The 20998-nt window shown below is 48.7% G+C and overlaps 1 protein-coding gene across 1 annotated transcript; it reads left to right on the top strand.

Moving 5' to 3' along the window:
- The first annotated feature begins 14040 nt into the window (after positions 1-14040).
- Positions 14041-20288, top strand: CNGA2 (cyclic nucleotide gated channel subunit alpha 2). The gene is made up of 6 exons (XM_039873946.1): positions 14041-14157; positions 14373-14465; positions 15108-15278; positions 16388-16495; positions 18175-18281; positions 18619-20288. The coding sequence occupies exons 1-6, from the start codon at positions 14048-14050 to the stop codon at positions 20022-20024; spliced, it is 1995 nt and encodes a 664-aa protein (XP_039729880.1). The 5' UTR covers positions 14041-14047; the 3' UTR covers positions 20025-20288.
- The last annotated feature ends 710 nt before the right edge of the window (positions 20289-20998 follow it).

The raw sequence follows: 20998 nt of genomic DNA, 5'->3' as shown, positions 1-20998 counted from the left end.
TTTTTTTCACGTACCACCATGCTGCCAGAGCCATCTCCTCCTTTCCTTTCTTTCTTTGTCTCCCTGGGCCACCCTTGCCATCCTTCCTCTGTCTCCCAGCAGCCCCTGGCAGTGGCAGGGCCATTTTACACCTCTGGTTGGACCTCTACTGGGGGAGATACTATCTGCTGGGAAGTAGAGGAAGTGTAGAGGAAGTAGAGAAGTAGAGGAAGGTCTGAATGGACTGAGACGCAGCCCCTTTGGGGGGAAGGTGAGTTACGTCTGGTCCCAGTAATGTCAGTGATAGGTGCTTCCTTCCTGCTCATCAGGGTTCCATGGTGACCATCTCATACCTTCTGTTCCATTCTATTTGGAAAGCTCTTGGCTTGGCTATGTTTTCCTGTTTTCTTCCATGTAGTGCATAGGCTCGGCACAGAGAAATGCTCAATAAAATTTTAGTGATAGCAGCAAATCTGGTGTCTGAACTTCTTACATCAAGGACTCATGTGGAACCCTAATTCCCCCTTCCCCTCCCTCTCCCATTGTCCTCATCCCAAGCAGGGGACTTCTTAGCAGCAGAGCTTGCAAGGTCCTTCCTGTTGGGCACAGGCCAGCAAGAACCTGCAGGAAAGTGTTTCTGCAGTAACTTGTTCTGGCTGGGCATTGCAGGAACTCAATCAGAGGAAATCTCCTAGAAAGGACCAGAAAACTTTCCATTTACCCAGGAGTAAATTGAGTCCCAGAGGAGGTGATCATGGCGCCAGGGTTATCCAGAAAGACCAGGTCAGGGCTGGAACTAGGATGTGTTCTCCTGAGCTCTTCCTACAGACATGCTGACAATAAGGCCAAAATTCATTTCTGAAGGCTGAATGGGAGACCATATGGTAGGGCTTTGAACCTCACTCCACCACAGCCCTTTGAAGCTCACTTCAGACAGGGTGGATTGCTGGGTAGGGAAGTGGGACTCAACCTAAGCACACAGGAGTGTCACTGCTTGCTTAGGGCCCAACCACAAGGCAGATGTGCTGGGCTGTAGCAGAACTTTAGAAGAGCTGCTGCTCTTTTCCGTGAGACCAAAGGATAAATGCATGTCTTTTGCAGGGCAGGGACCCAGAATATTCTCTTTGGCTTCAGTAGTTCACCGGACCATCCTTAATTCTCCAAATTTGTCATGACTTCTTCATCTATAAAGATGAGAGTATGTGTTAGTCACAAGATATAAAATAAACATGACCGTGTGTGTGTGTGTGTATGTGTGTGTGTGTATGAGAGAGACAGAGAGAGACAGAGAGAGAGAGAGAGACAGAGAGAGAGAGTGGGAGCAAGGGAGAGAGCGAGAGAGAGAGTGGAGGGAGAGAGAGGAGAGTATTGAGTCCTAAAACATGCCCTGCTCCTCTCTGGTCCTCTGTGGCTCCCATAAAATGAGGGGGTTCCTTCACTCTTGACTTTCTGGGGCCTGCGATACTTCTGAGAGCCAAGAGGCCTGGAAAGAACCTGGAGCCTCCCTGCCCCCTCCAAATGAGCTCTGGGGCTCCAGGAATCACCAAAGGCCAAGAGGAAGGCTGGAGGACCTCCTTGCAGGCCATGCCCCCACCGTCTGCAGCCTCAGGACAGAGTCAAGGTGCCAGAACTAATTAAGAGGAGCAGCATGCATATGCTTCCTGTCACAAGCCCCAAACCCCCACTGCCTTTGATGACATGCAAGGCAAACCAAGCAGAGTGGAGTGGCATGGAGCAAAGGATGGTAGGAGGCCTGCCCTCAAGTGGTCCTCCTAATGCTGCCCCATTCTTCTGCTACAGCAAAGCCACACAGAAAAACTAAGAGGAAGACAAGGCTGCTGTGGGGCAGGGCAAAGCCTGCCTTTGGGACATGGGTGTGTGTATGTGTGAGCGGACACAGAGCTGTTTGCAGAAAAAGTCTGGTTGAAAATATGTTGCGAAACAAAGGTTCACCCTTGGGAGCAATTTAGCTGAGCTGCAAACAAACAGTGTGGTGGCCCCTTGGAGAAATACCTCCTGGGCTGTGGGAGCTCAGGTGGAGTCCTTGCCTAGACCCTGACTTCCCCTCCATCCGCTCTGAGTAGTGACAGCTTGGCTGTTCTGAGTCCTGCCTGACTGGTCCATCTCCAGGGGCCTCCAGAGGGAAACTGGAGCCAGAGCTGCCCCATGGTGGCCTCCATGGCATCCTGGGACACAGGCAGTGGACATCTCTGCAGAGTTCTCTAAGGGGCCCCATTATGGGAACTGGCACCCCCTGTCTGACCTTCTGGTTATTATCTGTCTGAAACATCTGCCCCCTTGATGCTATTTCCCTGCCAAACTGCCCTGGCCTTGCCCAAGCACAAGGCCATCCCTTTCCCAAGAAGCCTGGAACTTCCTCATGAACAAGGGGAGAGCAGGGCTCATTTACACTTCAGAGTGAGGGCGGTTCTTCTGCAGCATGTTGCGTATTGTTCCTTTGTGAAATTCCCATGGGGCACCCGGGCTTGGTATTAGAGGAGTACACAGACAGTCGCACACTGGATCATGAGCTGCTTGAGGGCCGGGGCTAGCTTCCATTGCCTTCCACATTCCTGCACCCAGCAAAAGTAAACGGCTGGCCAGAAGACTTCTGACCAGGGTCTCCAGAGAGCAATTCTGGCCTGATTGCCTCCTAAAGGGAGGGTCAGCTTTGTCTTGGTCCTATAAGCCTGACCTTTAGGGCATGGCCTCTGTGGAAAAGCCTTCTGTATAAAAGGTTAATTCCAACCACTTACTTTCTCTGGTTCACCTACTATGTGCCAGCATGTTGCATTTCAAAATTATTGAATTACACAAATCCTGCTTGATGATATCCTCCTGAAAAAAACAAACATTACAGGTGTAGCTAACAAAGCCCCTTGTCCTCCAATGGCGAACTCCTCCTGTCCCCTCCCCCACCAGAGCTAACTCCTGTGGTTGGCCTAGTGTACATTCTTGCAAGCTCCTGCTGTCATCTGCAGATACGTGCACCTGTATGTGCCATGGGCTTTGTGCACAGGGTCTCATGTAAGCTGCCCCATGTAGCCCACTAAGAGAGGGACCAGTCACCCAAGCCATGTGTGCAGCTGGGGAAAGCTGTAAGCTTTCAGTTGTGCTACCCTGCTGGGCTGACCTCAGCCTCCCACCTGCCCCGGTGGGAGCAGAAACTCAATATTTCAGTTTTTCTGTCTCAAGTTGGTTTCTCAGCAGCTGGGGGAAGGTGGGCAGAAGAAGGTGAGCATGTGAATGGGGGAGGTGAGGGTGCACTGAGGGGGCTCTGTTGTACCTGAGAGCAGCCTGAAATCCTGGCTTCTGCAAAAGGAGCCAATGACTCACCATCCAAGGACTCTTGCTCACTCCCCCTTCCTCAACCTTGGTTCCTCTTGGAGGCCAAGTTCAGGGAGTCTTGGAAGGGAAGGAAAGGATATTCTTTCAACCCTGCCCCACCCCAGGTACCTTTTCCTTCTCCCAGAGTTTTCTCCAACTTGCCCTCTGGCCAGGTAGGCTGGCTGGGACTGTAACCAAGGCCTGGAGGCAGGTGCGTGAGGGTGGTGAGCTGGTTGGTAGCTTTGGGTCCCCAGACGGAAAGTCCTGAGTGATGTATCTTCCACGTAAGGGAGAGCTCCTCAGGGAGATTGGGAGGGGCTTGTGCCTGGGTCTGGGCAGACAAGCAGCTCCACAGTTGGGCCGCCCAGCATCTACCTCTCACCTGCTGACAGTCTGGAGTGTGCAGAGCCCACAGTGAGAGGGTCAAGCGTCCAGCCAACAGGCAGGACAACCTCTCCAGTCGGCAGGTGCCACTCTGGGCCAGGGCCTTGAGCTTGACTCAGCTGTGGGCATGAGCTCCTTTGGGCCACTGCCAGCCTCCCCTGCTGGCTTCAGGCAAGGAGGGGAAGCTCTCTGACTGGGAGGCTCCCAACTGTGTGGGGGTTCAGAGACCCTACTTGACTGGGAACAGGAGCATCAGGAGGTCTCTGCTGGTTTCAGGTGCTGATGAGTCCCCAAGGGCTCATTCCTGATCAGAGGCTTTGCAGACAGACCAACGAATGCTGACTGTGTCCAGAGACATCCCCTTTGAAGTCGTCTGATTGGTAAGGAAGGGGGGGCTGGCATTGGACTGAGGCAGGCACTGACCAAGGGCTGACACCTTCCTGTGGCCACAGGCCAGTGGCATCCATAGGGTTGGGCTGGAGCTCATTAAAATGTGCAGATCGTAGAGCTGGGCTTGACAGGGGACCTCGTGTGCCTGGTCTGTCCAAGTTGCTGAAAGAAACTGGCTGTGTGGGGAACCTTTGTCACTTGTCAAAGCAGCCAAATGAAATCCAGGGAGCTCTAGGAGTATGGAGGCACTGAGTGCTATGCTAGGCTTGCCCGAAGGCAATGAGCCATTGTTTTCTCCTAAAAGGACAGCAGGGAGAAGGCTTGGAGCAGAGGGGCCAAGGGGCTACCTGGCCAGGCAGGGTTTGGTGGAAGAGACGGAGGAGCCTGTGAGCCTCACCACCTGTGCACACCTCCACTGTTTTCCTGGTCCGGGGCATTTCTGGGCATTCTAGCCTCAGAGCATGGGGAGTGAGCCACTTAGAACTCCATGGCTCTCTGCATATGACGATTAAGGGGGATGGAGGCGATTATGTGTGCTTCTCCCAGGAAGCCTGCTGGAATTGTGAACTTTGCTTTCAGCCCTTCATGCTGCACCCTGTCCTCCTCAGGAGACCATCTAGGGATGCTCACACCTACTGCAGGTCTCTTAGACCTTAGGAGCCTGCCCCTTTTCCATTTGGGCAAATGTATCTTCAGCAAAGCTTTTGCAGTTTCTGACTAAGGGAAGATTCTAGCACCAGGTAGCAAGCCTGGGGCATGACAGGCTCCTCATTTTGGCCCTCCAGCTGAGCTTGTCCTCCATCTCAGCTTGAGCTCAGACCAGCAAGTATCGAATCCATCCACATTAGACTATGGCCATAGGAGGCAAGTAATGCTGGATGGCCTATTCCCTAGACCTCCTGTCAGTGTCTGGGCCCTGCCGCTGGCAGAGCATGGGCAGAGCCCTTAGCATCACTTGTTAAATGGAGGCTTCCAGAGTGGTGGCTTCCATCTCCAGAGGGAGGGAAACTGAGTGCTTGGCCTGGCAACATGTGCTTCAAGTTGAGCCTCAGCTAAGGCTGATGAGATGCGTGTACCTGGTTGGCCCTTAGGTACCATGGTTGCCTCAGAACTGCCAGGACTAGCCCTGGCTACATCCCGCCAGGCTCCAACATGAGATGGCCCTCAGGAGATGAAGCTGCAAAGATGGGTCTGGTGAGATCTGGAAGTGGTTTGAATACCCCAGTGCAGAATTTAAAGTTTATCATGAAGTTGATATCTCCATCATGAAGTTGATATCTCCATCTATCCTTCGTCCTGGGCCCCGGCAGGGAACAAGTCATACCTGGTCTCTGCTCACATGGATGTGACCATGTCATGGGGGACTGTAGATCACTGTCAGGACATGATAAGTCTGTGATATAAATAAAATGAGGGAAAGTGGAGATGAAAGGTGTGGATTTGAGAAAGTGCAGAGTAAGTTTAAGGAATTAATTCATTCACTTTCTAAACACATATATGCTTGCCACTGGGCTAAGCTCTGGAGACTAATGGCTAAAGAAAACAGACAAGTCCTTGCCTTGATAAAGCTTATTTTTAGAGTGAAGGTATCAGTCCACAGATTTTAGAAGCAAGAGTGACAGAGAGACTCAGATGTGCACTTAGTGAACTCACCCTGGCAGTGTGGAAGGTAGAAAAGAGGAAGTGCTGGGGATCTGAAGGCCGAAAAGGATTGAGTCAGAAGGCTGTAACAAGGTTTGAGGCCAGGCCTAGGGCAGCAGCAGTCAGAATGAACAGGGAAGAAGGTACTGGAGAGAGATTTCGGCAGAAGCACCAATAGGATTCATGGCTGGGGTGGGGCTATCCAGGATGACTCTTAGGTTTCTAGGTTGATCACATGTGGGACAGATGTGTGTTTCTCAAGATAAAGTATTAGGAAGATAGGAACAGGGGCTGGGGTGAGATGGTCATGTCAATTTGGGACATGTTGAGTCCAGGGGCCCAGTGACTACCCCTAGAAAATAGAGATGGCCCCTGGGCACCTGGGGATATGGACCATGGGATCAGCTTCTCAGTGAGGACAGCAGGAGCTAGGGGATGAGCTACTATCTCTAGAGTTCAGCCTGTCCTAGGAGGAGCCTCCCTTGGGACTGAGTGTTACTGATGTCAGATACACTGTTCCAGCCCTATCTTTATAAAGAAGTAAAGCCTCTCTTGGCAAAAGTAGCCCAACCATGGGAAATTTCTGATGTAATGGTGTCTTCACTAGAGGCTCCAGACCTTTCTCAAAGTAGTGACCAACCACCCAGGCCTACCATTGGCAAAACCTTGCCTTCTCTGTGTCCCACTAGAGATTTCATTTACTCAACAAATAGTTCTCAAGCATCTATTTCATGAAAGTGTTAGCCCGGAGCCTGACCTCAGGATGGCTGATGATAGCCAAAAACAGATCAGCATCAAGGACCCACTGCTTGCCTAGACAGTGCTAGGCATTCTCTCCACCTCCAGCTTGGGGCTGCCTACTCCCAGCTCCTGCAACTCTCCGTCATGGCTGGGTCTCTTTCCCCTATACCCCCAGGCCTGGGGCACAAAAGGTCATTGCAGCTTCAACTCCACACTCAAGTCAGCTCCAAGAATCTGCCGAGCCTGGTGTAGTTCTGACCTAACTCTCCTCTTGGTATTGCCCAAATGCCTGGCTCTGTTCACCTTCCAGGCTGGCCATTTGGCTGAGTGCACTTTTGCAGCCATATTGCTTGCTAATGAATCTGTACAATGGGGATAACAATAGTAACAGCTTTGTCAGGTTGTTGTAAGGATTCAATAAGTTAACTTAGGTCAAATATTTAGCACATGGTAGCTGCTCAGTGAATAAGAAGTTGCCTCTCACTCCCAAGTTCTAGCTTCCTCTTGGCTCTTCTTGTTGCTGTTGGCCTGCCTGCTTACCTCCCTGATTTTCTCCCTGCCTACCTTATGCCCTGCCACCCATGGACCCTCCCCTTGACACCGTTCCCTGCCTGCTGTCCAGGACTTTTTCCAATGCAATGGTCAGAATTGAATATCTGGGGCACTAGTTTCTGGCTGAGACTTGGAGTCTGCCTCTCTAGGCTGTTAGTCTTGAAAGAATTTCCTTCCCAATCACAGTGAAAAATTTTGACTTCTATTAACTTGGAATCTGAGGCCAGGATGGCCTGGACTATAAAAGAAGCTATAAGACTTGGTCACCTGGAGAGTTTCATGAACCCTCTGGGAAGACGCACTGGAGTTCCTCCTTACTAGCAGTTCTACCTCCTGAGATTCCTCAGAACTGCACCAAGGTCTAACCTTTATAGCCTCTTCCTTTCCTCCTTCTCTTTCTTCTGTCTTCCTTCCACCAATGTGTATGGACTGCTTTCTAGGTGTCAGTCCCTGCATAACAATGTAGACACTGATGCTTGCTTTCAGGCAGCGCACACTCTAGTGAATGAGGGTGCTGGCAAGAAGAGCAGCATAGTCTGGACTCAGGCTTCACCCCAGGACTGTGGGAAGTTGACAGGAAGCTGTGCACAGGGAGAATGAACATGGACATGCTCTTCAGGGGGAAGTTTGAGTTTCAGAAGCTAAAGGCTTGAAGGCTCAGTCTGTCACAAATGCCTGTGGTGATGAATTCAGTGTGATTTGGGACAAGGTGAAATGTGCTTCTCCAAGGGCAGCTGGAGAGTAATGTCCAGTTGGAAGCTGGAAGGAAAACCTGAAGCTCAGCAGAGAGGTGCTGCTGTCATCCTCACCCTTATTAGTGGATATTTGATACCACCCTTACTTTTTTGATTGTACATAGTGTGTCTTATTTCTCTGGCTACTTTAAAAATGTTCCTGTTATCAATGGATTTGTATGATTTGATTACAATGTATCTTGGTACAGTTCTCTTCATGTTCCTTGTGCTTGAGTGTCATTGAACTTCTTATATCTGTGGGTTTATAATTGTATCAAATTTGGAAAACTTTTTGCCATTATTTCTTCAAATATCTTTTCTCTCTCCCTTCCTTCCGGAACTTCAACTACATCTGTATCAAACCACTTGAAGTTGTACCACAGTTTGCTGATGCTTTTCTCTTTCTTTTTCGGATTCTCTTTTCTCTCTGTGATTCATTTTGGATAGTTTTACTGGGTCGTCATCAAATTCACGAATCTCTTCTTGTGCAATATCTAATCTGCTGTTATTCCATCTAACGTATTCTTTTCATCTCATAATATGTTGTTTCCATCTTTAGAAGTTTGATTTGGGTCTTTTCATATTTTCCATAACCTTACTTAACTTTTTGAATATATGGAATACAGTTATATTGACTGTTTTAATACTCTTGTCTGGTAATTTTATATTTCTGTCAGTTCTTATTGATAGATTGTTTCTGCTTCATTAAGGAGAAATTATGTGCACGCCAGGTAATTTTTGAATGGATGCCACACACTGTGAGTTTTCTCTTGTTGCATGCTAAATACTTTTTTATTTCCAAAAATATTTTTGAGATTTGTTCTGCGATGAAGTTTAGTTACTTGGAAAGAGTTTGATTCTTTTGAGTCTTGCTTTTCAGATTTTTTTCCCCAGTGGAACCAGAACAGTGTTCAGTCTAAAAACCAATTATTCCCCATTATAGGTGCCAGATATTTCTGGATATACTACCCAATACCCCATAAGGTTTTCCAGTCTAGTTGATAGCATTAGGCACTATTCTAAGTCTTTTGTTAGGGTTAGGGACTATAACCTCTAATTTTGGGGAATGATTCTCTCCCCAGCCATGGATAGCTTCCACATAGGTGTATGCCGATAAATGCTCAGCTGAATACTTGAGAGGGACTCTCTGCAGATCTCCAGAGTTCTTTCTCTGTGCTTCTCTCATTTCTTCAGTACTCTTCTCTGCAAACTCTAACTGCTTTGGTCTCCTTGGATTCTCTTATCTGTATTCTCAACCTAGGGAATCTTTCAGGCTCCACTTGGGTTCCACCTCTCTGTGCCATGGCCTGGAGACTCTCACAAGAGAGTAAACTAGAGTAATTGTAGAGATCACCTCATTTGTTTCCTGTCTCTTAGGGATAATGACCTATTTTTGCCTAATGTCTAATGTCTTGAACATTGTCTTTTCATATATTTTGCCTAACTTGGGTTATTTCATTCTGGAGGGTATATCTGTTTCCTGTTGCTCCATCTTGTCCAGAAGCAGAAGTGTTGAATATTCCTTTAAAATCAATTAATTGATATAGTGGAGGCCTAAGGTGAGTAATGGAAGTAGAAAGAGAGGAAGTAATGGACTGGGAAAGATGCAGGTTATCATCTATTGACTATTTATTCAAAATTTACTTATTGAGCATCTACCACATGCCAGGCACTGAGAAAAGATGGTATCTTGGACTAAGGTGTTAATGGTGGAGATAGTGAGAAGTGATTGGATACAGGGTATGTTTTGAAGGTAGAGTCCACATGATTTGCATATATAGATGTGGGAGTATGAAAGAAAGAGAAGAGTCAAGGATAACTCTGAGGCTTTGACTTGAATAAGTGAGAGAATGGCCTTGCCTTTGTTGAGTATGGGAGGATAAAGTTTAGAAGGGAAGATCGATTTTGCACATATTCAGTCTGAGATGCCTATTCAACATCCTAGTGGTAATGTCAAGGAGGCAAACTGGAGTTCAAGGGAGAGGCTGGGTTGGTGTTATAAATTTGCAAGTCATCAGCATACTGATGTGTTTGAAGTCACAGACTAGATGAGGGAAAGATGAAGACATAAAAGATAAAGATTCCATCCAAAGACTGAGTTCAAGACACTCTAAACTTTAGAGTTAGGAAAGAGGAGGAGGCTTCTTTGGAGGATACTGGAAGAAGTGGTCAGTGAGGTAGGAGGATAACCAGAAGAAATCTATTTTAAGAAGGAGAGAGTAGATAAGCTGTGTTAAATGCCACTGAGAAATACAATAGAGGTGAACAAACAAGTGACTCAGGATGAATTGTGTTCCTGGCTGTTTTCTCTTTCATTCTGGGAGCAACACTGAGGTCAGAGACTCTGCCAGATTATCTCCAGAACCTCAGCATGTAGCACAGACCTGGTACACAGCAGGTGCCTGGAGAGTATGTATGGACTAAATGAATGAATGAAAAAAAAAAAAGAGCACTGGCTAGTTGTGAGAACTTGAATGGCCTCAAACTTGAAGTTAGTAGCTTCTGCTTCTATTTTTGGCTATATGACTAACTTATCTCTTCTGTCCCTGGCCTTAATATCCCTGAAAGAATTGTCTTCAGAATGCTTTCTGCCAGCATCCAAGAGACTTCTTGGACTAGGCTGGTTTTTCTACACAAGTCTTGGACTAGTTGTTTAACTTGTAGATAAGGAGAAAAGAGGCCCAGAAGTACACCATAATTGATGTTGGGCTTTTTGCAGAATTATCGTGACTTACTCTTGGTTTGTAAGTCTCCCTTCTTGAGGATTCCACTTTCTATCTAGGACCTCTGCCCACCTCTCTTCTCTGTCGACTCCATGGTCTGTAGTCCTCCTCACTCAGCCCAGTCCTTCCCCCAGGTCTCTCCTGTGCCTCCTCGCAGCAGCTATTGCAAACCTTCTGGCTTCCTCCAAAGTTTGCATCTAGTGCTGCCTGATGCCTCTCTCATTTCTCTGAGAATGCTGGGAATTTTTTGTGTGAGCTTCTTCAACTGTCTCTCACTGTACCCTTAACCCCATCTAAAATGTTTGTGTATCACCTCTCTCCCTCCTGGCCTGTTCATCAGTGGCCCTTCTGCCTATGTACTTGATAAGTCTCTCACCAGTTCTGGTACCTGGACCCACCATATACATCTTTTTCATGAGTTCCGGCATTAACTGGAGTTGGTCACAAGCACAGATATTTTCATTATCTATTGAATCCTCCTCGAAACCTTTGCACTGGCTTTATTATCTCCTTTCTGTAAAAGGATAACAGCAATTGCAACACAGAGAACTTTTCCTAAGCCCATACTCTCCAGTTCCCACACTATCTCCTTTCTCAGTCAAGGTTCTAGAAAGAGAGCTACATTCTCTATCTCTTGTTCCTCACCTCCTACTACTTACTCTGAAACCTTGCAAAATATTCCCTATTTTCCCACTACTCCTGAGTCTACTCTGGATAAGATCACCAGCTAGGCCCCTGTTGGTGGATGCAGGGCCCCTCCAGCTCTCTCATTTCAGAGAGAGGAAGGCTCAGGCTCTATAGGCAGCCCTGTTCTTCCAGACATTGTGGTGGGGTGATGGCCCTGCAAATTCTTCTGCTCTTGAGACTCTCCCTTCCCAGGGGCCTGTCTTCAGTCTCCTCCACTTAGTTCCTCAAGCCATCTGTCACCTTTGCAGCTCCTGAGAACTCTCCTTTTAGCCTCCTTATATGCTCTCATGCTACAGGGGTAGCTCATCCCCTCTGAGAGCTTTAACTCCCAGGAAACCCTGTTGGTGTCCAGACCTCAGTGAGTGCTGGAATACTCAGTCTGTTGCAGCAGGCCTAGAGAGTGACAGCAAAGGCTCAAGACTTAAACAGGGCCTTGGACACAGAGAGCAGTCGATAGACAGAGCTTTCACACTTTGGGGGGACAATCGACTAAAGACAGAGGCTGCTTGGATGTGATAATGATCGAAAGAAACAAGGAGTATGATTGACATCCAGGTTTCTGGCTTGGGTGCCTGGGTAGAGGACAGGCCTCTTTATGAGGTGGGTAAATTGGAAGAGAAGCTAATTTGTAAAAAAGGGTGTCAAGTTCATTTTTAGCTATGTTGTGTTTGAGGTGCCTCAAAGGAGAAGCAGCTGGAGATATGGGTGGGCAGCTTGGAAGAGACATTTGGTTTGGGACATGATGGTAACTGAAGCCTTGGGACTAGATAAAGTTTCTTGGAATGGGCTTGTTCCCTGGCAAGTGGCCTGAAGGGAAAATTCTGATGTAGGGTAGTATGTGTGGCAGAACAGCCACCTCTGGGCATCCAGGCTCAGAGAAGGGCTTGTTAATGGCAAAGAAAGAACAGGGATCATGAGAGAGGAATCTCTTTTGGTGCCAGAACCTTAGAGTGGGCATAATTTGTATCATGTGCCCCCAGAGCTACCCTCTTGTGGGCTCAGGGCCAGTGCTATTGGGGATGATCAGTGAGGAGGGGAGAGATTCAAGTGCTGGCAAGCTGGGCCTGCACTGTCTCTCTATCAGTAATAGGCTGTGTCAAATCCTCTGCCTGGTGTTTGTAACCTCTCTGAGCTGTCCTTGGACTCCTTTGCCTTATTCTTGTAAGTACAGCTCACTCTGAAACCCAGGTCCAGCCTCCCCAAACTAGTTTCCCCTCCATTCCTGCAATAGACTTGCCTTTCACAGCTTCTCCTCTACCCCTGACCTTCATTCACTGTGTTATATCCCCTCTAAATTTTCAGGCTTCTGGGAGACCAGCCCTGAAACCCTGATCAGTGAGAGTGGCCCCAGCTTTGTTTGTGTTGCTTGGAAGTTTCAATCTCCATGGTCTACTGTCTCTAGGGTCCAAGCAAGTTCCTCTCCCTCAGGTCCCCTCATTAGCATCCTGGTGCTCTAGTCCCACAGAGAGTGCCAGATGAGCAGCTCTGAGGCTGCTTGTTATTACCACTCACCACAGAGGTCGACATGCCTGCTATCACCATGGTGACAGCTCCAGAAGCTGGAACAAGCTGCGGGGCAGGTCACAGGCAATCTGGTGGTTGTGCTGACCATTTCTTACCAAATCTGGTAAGGTCTACCAACTGGCCTTAGCAGGGAATTGCTGCTCCAAGTCTCTCCTGCCTCAACCTCCCTAAGTCCATGGCAAAAGACACTGAGGAACAAAATCTTCTCTTTTCTGGACTTTTCCCTCTCAGTTTATTTTGTGGGTACTTCCTCCTCTACTCAATTTTTAAATGTTGGGCCTCTCCAGGGCTCTGGCCTGGACCCTCACTCTGTAGTCTCTTCCTACATGATCACACTCATTTTCTCTTCCTTGCTTCCCACACCCAATCCTTCTCTGAGTTCTGTTCATTCTTCCTAAATAGTTCTCCACTCTGCCCTGTCTCATGCTCCAGTGGCACCATCTTCTCCAGCCTTCTCCCACCTCGTTTTTGTTCTTGCTCCTTCTATAATCCAGTCTCCAGCTAGCAGCCCCAAGGATATTTCTAGAATGTAATGCTGTCTTTGTCATGTTTCTGCTTAGCCCTTCCAAGGCTCTCTGTGGCCCAGAGTAGAGAGTCCTGACTTGGACCGTTGCCTATGGAGCCCACTGGAGTTCTCTCTTTTCTCCTCCTTACTGCCTGCCCCACCCATGGGGCTCCTCTCTGTTTCTTAGCTTGAGTTACATTGTTTTTGGGGTGCTGGAGAGAATGTAATTGGAACAGAAAGGAAGAAACCCTAGAGATAGAGCCCCTGGTTGAAGAAGTCAGTGAGAGATGGAACTCCTACCTGAGAAGCATGAGTTCTGGGATGGTTTTGGGAGAGAACTACAAGGCTGGTGGTGGGTGTCAGCTGCCTTGAGCCAAAGATATACATCTCCTCTCATGGGGCAGGAGCTTGGGGGAAGTGGCTAGTTTGGAATTGCTCAGCAGCCTAAGCATGCACCAGACATTTGTAAAACAGGGCACCAGAAGATGGCTTAAAGGGTTTTTTGTTTGTTTTGTTTTATATTAGCTTTGATAGTTGGTATGTCAAACAATTCACTGGAGTAAAAGAAAAAGATATACATCTTGCAATTTAATATTTCTTGCCTTTTAAATTACTTATCAGGGTAGGGGGATCACTACGATCTTCTCGATGCTTGGAGCCTGGCACTTAGGTAATGCTGAGTATCCCTGCTCTGCACTGTTGGAGCAATACCCAGGGTTATTAGCATTTGCTAGATGGGGCCTGGTTTTCATCTTACTGCTTACCAACATTTTTCATGCCTTATATGGATGTCAGGGTCCTCTTTGTCCTTTCTGCTTGCCCTCTCCCTGGCAGGTGAGGGTACCACTTGTACATGGAGGATGACAGAAAAATCTAATGGCGTGAAGAGCTCCCCAGCCAATAATCACAACCATCATGCACCTCCTGCTATCAAGGTCAATGGCAAAGATGACCACAGGACCAGTAGCAGGTGAGTCTCCTGAGGCTGGTCATTTCAAAGATGGCGCAGAGGCTGCTACTTCCTCCCAGCTCTGCCTCATTGTCACACAGCAAACAATCTTCAATTCAAGGACACTCTCTAAAGGTACCATAGGATGTCTAGGCACCTCCCAGGAGGGGAGAGTGCTGATAGGAGACAAAGTATGACTAGAGAACCCTTGGTCAACTCTGTTCCTCCCTCTGTAGGCCACAGTCTGCGGCTGAAGATGACACCTCCTCAGAACTGCAGAGACTGGCAGAGATGGATGCCCCCCAACGGGGGAGGGGTGGTTTCCAAAGGTGGGTTCCACCACAGTCCTGCTGCTACCCCCTCCCTCCCATGGGGACTGTCAAAGTAGCTACCATGGCTCTCTTCCTCTCAGTCCCACTGGAGCTTTCCACCAAGGCCTCTGGGAAACATTGTCAGTGCTATCCTAGCTCAACTCTTACCTCCTGAGGAGGCTTCTATGAAGAAACTTGGAGTAGCAGAGGAAGCTTACCTTTAGACTTGATAGTCTCAGTGTCAGGGCAGGGGGAAGGAGGGACCCTTCCCAGCAGACGGCCCTACATAGAGGGCACCAAAGTCTGCAGCCCAGAGTTGTAGGTTTCATAGAGAAATAAGGAAGCTTGGGCCAACCTTTCTCCAGGCGTGTCCTCTCTTAACACAACTTCCATCTTGCCCTTGGAAACTTCCTATTTGTTCTTCATAATCAAATGAGATGGCACCCCCTACAGGAAGTCTTCCCTTTGTCCTTTGGCTGCATTTGGAGTCTTACCTGAGCTCCAGCTGTCTACTCTCAGCCCTGGCCAAGATCCTATCTGTTAGCATTGGGAAATAATGGCCTGGCCTGTTTCCCAGCTCCATCATCAGACACTGAGCTCCTGGGCACAGGTTCTAAACACATGGTTCTCTCTGGCTCATGATCCCTCTTGCACCTCTAGGATCGCCCGCCTGGTGGGGGTCATCAGAGAGTGGGCCAACAAGAATTTCCGTGAGGAAGAACCTAGACCCGACTCATTCCTCGAGCGTTTCCGTGGGCCTGAACTCCAGACTGTGACGACACAGCAAGGGGATGGCAAAAGCGACAAGGACGGCGAGGGCAAGGGCACCAAGTATAGCTGTCCAGCCTGTGGGACTGGAAGGGCTCCAAATCATGCAATCAAGAGGGCTTGGTGGAGTTTCTTATGCCACCATCAGGGGCAGAGTAGCGTCTATACCAAGCTCTGCCATGGCAGGAAAAGGGGTGGACAGAGTAGAACTACTATGATTTTAAGCCTAGAACATTTCCATTGTCTCTATCCACAGCCTTTCCAACAGCTATTAGTCCACTTGCCGTATGAGCCCCTGGTGGTTTTTCTCACCTAATCTGTCCCTTGCCAGATTTCCTCTTGTTGCTCATGAAGCAAATAGCAAGGGCAGGGGGAAGAAATTGGATGCAGCCTCTGTTCCAGCAGTCAGTAAATGCAGAGGAGGGTGTAGTTAGACAGTGCTGTTGAGAGTGTGCCCATATCCGCGCCAATGTGGGAGCAGAGGTGGGCCTTTGAAGAGGCCGTGCTGGAGGCTGGCTGGCAGGAAAGCTAAGGAACAACTGAGCAAGAGGAGGTGGGGAGGGCAGAGAAAGCAGAGGCGGAGGGTCTGTTCTAGGAGGAATGAGTAGGCGACTGCAGATGTCTGGCCAAGCCGACATTCCCTACCTCTGGCCACTGTAGGATAAGGGCTCTTGCCAAGGCAGGATGTAGCATCTGGGAAAGTGATTTGGGGGCTGGAGGCCAGGGAGCAAATAGGGAGGGCGGGGTGGGCAGGAAGCACGTGGCGCTCACTTGCTTGGAGTTCCTCTTTCTTCCTGGGACGAATGTGGGAACAGGTGTTGAGCCCTCATTATCATCCTGTGGAAGTCCCTCCCCAAGCCCCAAGGCTCACCCAAATAAAAGCCCTGCCCCTCATCATTTCCTTTGGACAAGGGGCCTCCGGAAGACATGGGAGCCAATGGGACTATAGAGGGTCAGAATAGAAAAGGAAGTGTCCCTTGCCCATCTGAGCTCTCTTCAGATGCCCAGTACCAGGTGTGGATCCCTGAAAAATGGGGCCCTGAGGCTACTTACCCCTCACCCTGCACACCCTCTTAGGCATCGCTCTTTAGGGATCCCTGGCCTCTGGGAGTGGGAGATGTTGTCACAGTGAGGACCTGGTCCCCAAACCTGGCCTCTGTCTGTCTCCTCAGGAAGAAATTTGAGCTATTTGTCTTAGATCCGGCTGGGGATTGGTACTACCGTTGGCTCTTTGTCATTGCCATGCTTGTCCTCTACAACTGGTGCCTGCTGGTGGCCAGGTGAGCAGGGAAGGGTCTGGGAAGGGGTGGCCAAAAGCAGCCCAGTCTCCAGGCCCTGGGATTGAGAGCATACCAGTTGCAGCTGTGGACACAAAACTCATCCAAAGCCAACCCTCTTTCTGGATTCCCTGCTTGTCAGTGGTGCCTCCCTCTGCCCTATTACCACCACCACCACCCTGATTTAATATGCTAGCACAGCTTCATGTCTATCCTTTTATCCTTTTCTTGATGTCTGTAACCTGTTCCTACTTCTCCATCCACACCAATACTGTCCAAAAGTGAGGCCACCCTCCTCTTTCCCTGGGACAAATACGACAGCCTTGCACCCATTCTTTATAGACATTTCTTGCCCCCTCCAATGCATCCTCCACACTTGTAACTAGTGTGGTTAGTAGAAACTGGAATCTGATTATGTCACTCCCTCCTCACAAACTCTTCAGTGACCCCTATTGCCCACAGGATGAAGTTCAAGACCTCAACATGGCCTTCAAGGCCCTCTGGACCTGCTCATTCCTCTAGTTCCACTTTCTGAACACATTTTAGTCCCAGCACTCACTACTTTGGATCATAACATAGTGTTCCCTCAATAGAACATTTTTCTCTCCATTTTCAACCTATGAAGATTTTTCTTACAGTCTTAATTCCAAAACTACTCTCTGCACAAGCTTTCCCTGACAGCATTTCCCGCCCTTCATTCATTCAGCCAGGATGTGACTGAGCACCTGGGCTCAGTGCTGGGGTTAATGTGCTGAATGAGACACACATGGTCTTTGTTTTCTTGGAACTCTCGGGCTGGTGGGGGATGCTGAGAATAAACATGAACAAAACAAATGCCCAAGATGAGTCCAGGGAGTGGGAGCAGTAGCTACTTGAGAAAGGATGGTCAGGGTAGATCCCTCTGAAGAGGTGATATGTTAGCTGACACGTGACAGGGAGTCAGAGAAGAAGGTACAGACCAGTTCTGCAGGCTCTGCATTCCGGGGGAGGGAGCTAGGGTTTTACTCTAAATGTGACCAAGCAGTTAGAATTAATTGCACCTCCCTTTGACTACTGCACTCACTGGGTCATAATCCTGAGTTCTATCCTTTACTCTGCCCTCTGCCTAGGCCTATACCATTCAGTCACCAAATCTTATCAATTCCTCCTAAAACTCTCCTGCAGCCTCCAATCTCTCTCCAGCTACTTACCTCTAGTCTAATCCCAGCTACTTACCTCTCTCTCACCTGGATTGGCCAGTGCTCCATGTTGAGTTCTCAATAAGTGTCTGTTGAATAGAGGAGCATGGAGGCTGTTCAGCTGTGTGTTATAGCTCATCCTTCCAATGACTTATTTTTCATTCAACTCACACCCGTTAAGTATGTGAATCCTGGTGCTCTGGGCTAGGGCGTGGGGCATGCAGTAATGACTGAGAGGTGGTCTATGTCTCCTTGGAGCTCACAGTCCAGTGGATGAGACAGACAAGTAATGGTCAGTGGTCACGCTTATGTAATGATGTTTATGCAATTATAAGGGTTGCAGTAGAAGTTGCTTGTAAGTGTGTCCATGGTACCAGAATGCCTGTGATTCATCAGTTCCCCTGGTAGCCATCCCAATCCCTGCACATAGTAGGCACTCAGTTTGGGGCCTCTAGGGGGCCTTGGCTGCCTTTGTGGGTAAAACTCAGCCATGTTTTCCTGTAGAGCCTGCTTCAGTGACCTACAGAAAGGCTACTACCTAGTGTGGCTGGTGTTGGACTACTTCTCAGATGCAGTCTACATCGTGGATCTCTTAATCCGATTGCGCACAGGTAAGTGAGCAACTGAGATGCACAGGAAGGAGCAAGACCCATATGTCTGAAGGCCTGAGTCAAAATTTTCCGGAAGCCCTCTCGACCCAGTGTTAAACTCAGCTGCCTGGCTGGGACTCGGGTTGGTGCCTGCTCTTCTTTGAACCTCATGGTCCACACATGCTTAGTGAGATTCAGTCCAGGGGGTGATCTCTTAGGTACCTCTGGCCAGCCCTGTTACATGAATTTCTTATACCCCTCCTTGGGAAGGAGGGTTAAGTGAACAGTGTATGCATGAGCTTATTGGGAGGGACAGGCCTGAGGGCTGAAGTGATATGTTGGCTTGCATCTCTACTAGGTTTCCTAGAGCAAGGGCTGCTGGTCAAAGATACCAAGAAGTTGCGAGACAACTACATTCATACCTTGCAGTTCAAGCTGGATATGGCTTCTATCATCCCCACAGACCTGGTCTATTTTGCTGTAGGCATTCACAACCCTGAGCTGCGCTTCAATCGCCTGCTACACTTTGCTCGCATGTTTGAATTTTTTGACCGCACTGAGACACGCACTAGTTATCCCAACATCTTCCGCATCAGCAACCTGGTTCTCTACATCTTGATCATCATCCACTGGAATGCCTGCATTTACTACGCCATCTCCAAATCCATTGGCTTTGGGGTTGATACTTGGGTTTACCCCAACATCACTGACCCTGAGTATGGCTACCTGGCTAGGGAATATATCTATTGCCTATATTGGTCCACACTGACCCTCACCACCATTGGGGAAACACCACCCCCTGTAAAGGATGAGGAGTATCTATTTGTCATCTTTGACTTCCTTATTGGTGTCCTCATCTTTGCTACCATCGTGGGAAATGTGGGCTCCATGATCTCCAACATGAATGCCACTCGGGCTGAGTTCCAGGCCAAGATTGATGCTGTCAAACATTACATGCAGTTCCGCAAGGTCAGCAAGGAGATGGAAGCTAAAGTCATTAAGTGGTTTGACTACCTGTGGACCAATAAGAAGACTGTGGATGAGCGGGAAGTTCTCAAGAACCTGCCAGCCAAGCTGAGGGCTGAGATAGCCATCAATGTCCATCTGTCCACACTCAAGAAGGTGCGCATCTTCCAGGACTGTGAGGCTGGCCTGCTGGTGGAGCTGGTATTGAAGCTCCGTCCTCAGGTCTTCAGCCCTGGGGATTACATTTGCCGCAAGGGGGATATTGGCAAGGAGATGTACATAATCAAGGAAGGCAAGCTGGCAGTGGTGGCTGATGATGGTGTCACTCAGTATGCCCTGCTCTCAGCTGGGAGTTGCTTTGGAGAGATCAGTATCCTTAACATTAAGGGTAGCAAAATGGGCAATCGACGAACAGCCAATATCCGCAGTCTGGGCTACTCAGATCTCTTCTGCTTGTCCAAGGATGATCTTATGGAAGCTGTGACTGAATATCCTGATGCTAAGAAGGTCTTGGAGGAGAGGGGCCGGGAGATCCTGATGAAGGAGGGGCTGCTGGATGAGAATGAGGTGGCAGCCAGCATGGAGGTAGATGTGCAGGAGAAGCTACAGCAACTGGAGACCAATATGGAGACCATGTACACTCGCTTTGGCCGCCTTCTGGCTGAGTACACAGGGGCCCAGCAGAAGCTCAAGCAGCGCATCACAGTTCTGGAGACCAAGATGAAGCAGAACAATGAGGACGATTACCTTTCCGATGGGATGAACAGTCCTGAGCCAGCTGTTGCCGAGAAGCCATAAGGGCTTGAGCCCAATTGCCTCTCCAACCTTGGCCTTGACTCAGGAGCTAGAAGAGCTGTGTAGGTCTTCACATTTGAATACATTACCCCCATGTTGCCTTGAATTCTCCCAAAGCCTCCGGTCCCAGGTTTTTGGCTCAATCACCCAGGAGCCCTCCTCTAAATCCAGCTAACAGCTAAGCTTGTGCACATTGCAGATCATGTTGGCTTGGCTTCCAGGAGGTTCAGCCTGTCCAAGTTTGAGGAAGGAAGAGAAGAGCAGCTGAATTGTCTTCAAAAAGCATCTCCTGGAACTGAGAGCCTAGGCAATAATCTGACCTAAAGAAGCCCATCTACAGATGGAATGGTGTGCTCTGCAGCAATATTCTTTTCTCTCTAGGCACCTTTACACCTAGCCACTTACCACTTGGTTTTGGTTCTTGCTTTTCTAATATATGTTCTGAACATCCCCAATTTCCACGCACATGTATGTAATTCACACATTGGCTGCAGACATTTATCACAGTTATCCAGTGTCTGTCTCCTAAGGCAGGCTAAGGGTGTGGAGGAGGACAGAGAGAGGAGGTACTCACTCAGAGATGCCTCTTCCTCTCAGGCACTCCAACATCTGCTCTGTTAATCTGTCTCTCTGCCAGCCAGGAGTGAGATCTCTGCAGTCTTCTCTGGACCAGAGAGATGATGATGCTCTTGGCTTCTGATCCATTCCCAGGCAGGAAATGAGGAGCAAGGTAACTGGTAGTTGGCTACCAGGCAATGCCACCAGGAGAAGGAGGTGACCAGGAGCTCTGGCCATCATGCTTATATGCAAAACATTTCTGAAGAGGCCCTGAAGGCTGGTGGTGGGTGGGAGACTTCAAATTAATATCTGCAATAGAGGTACTTACAAGTAATAAACTCTTTTAAATTATTTGTGGTTATTGCTCTACTCTGCTATTCACATTTTCTCCCTTCCCCCCTCAACTTCTCTCTTTTCCC

Source organism: Pteropus medius, unplaced genomic scaffold (genome assembly GCF_902729225.1).
Source record: "Pteropus medius unplaced genomic scaffold, Ma_sr-lr_union100, whole genome shotgun sequence".
NCBI lineage: Eukaryota > Metazoa > Chordata > Mammalia > Chiroptera > Pteropodidae > Pteropus > Pteropus medius.
Note: the sequence above shows the minus strand (reverse complement) of the source record. Positions and strands in the feature narration are given on the sequence as shown.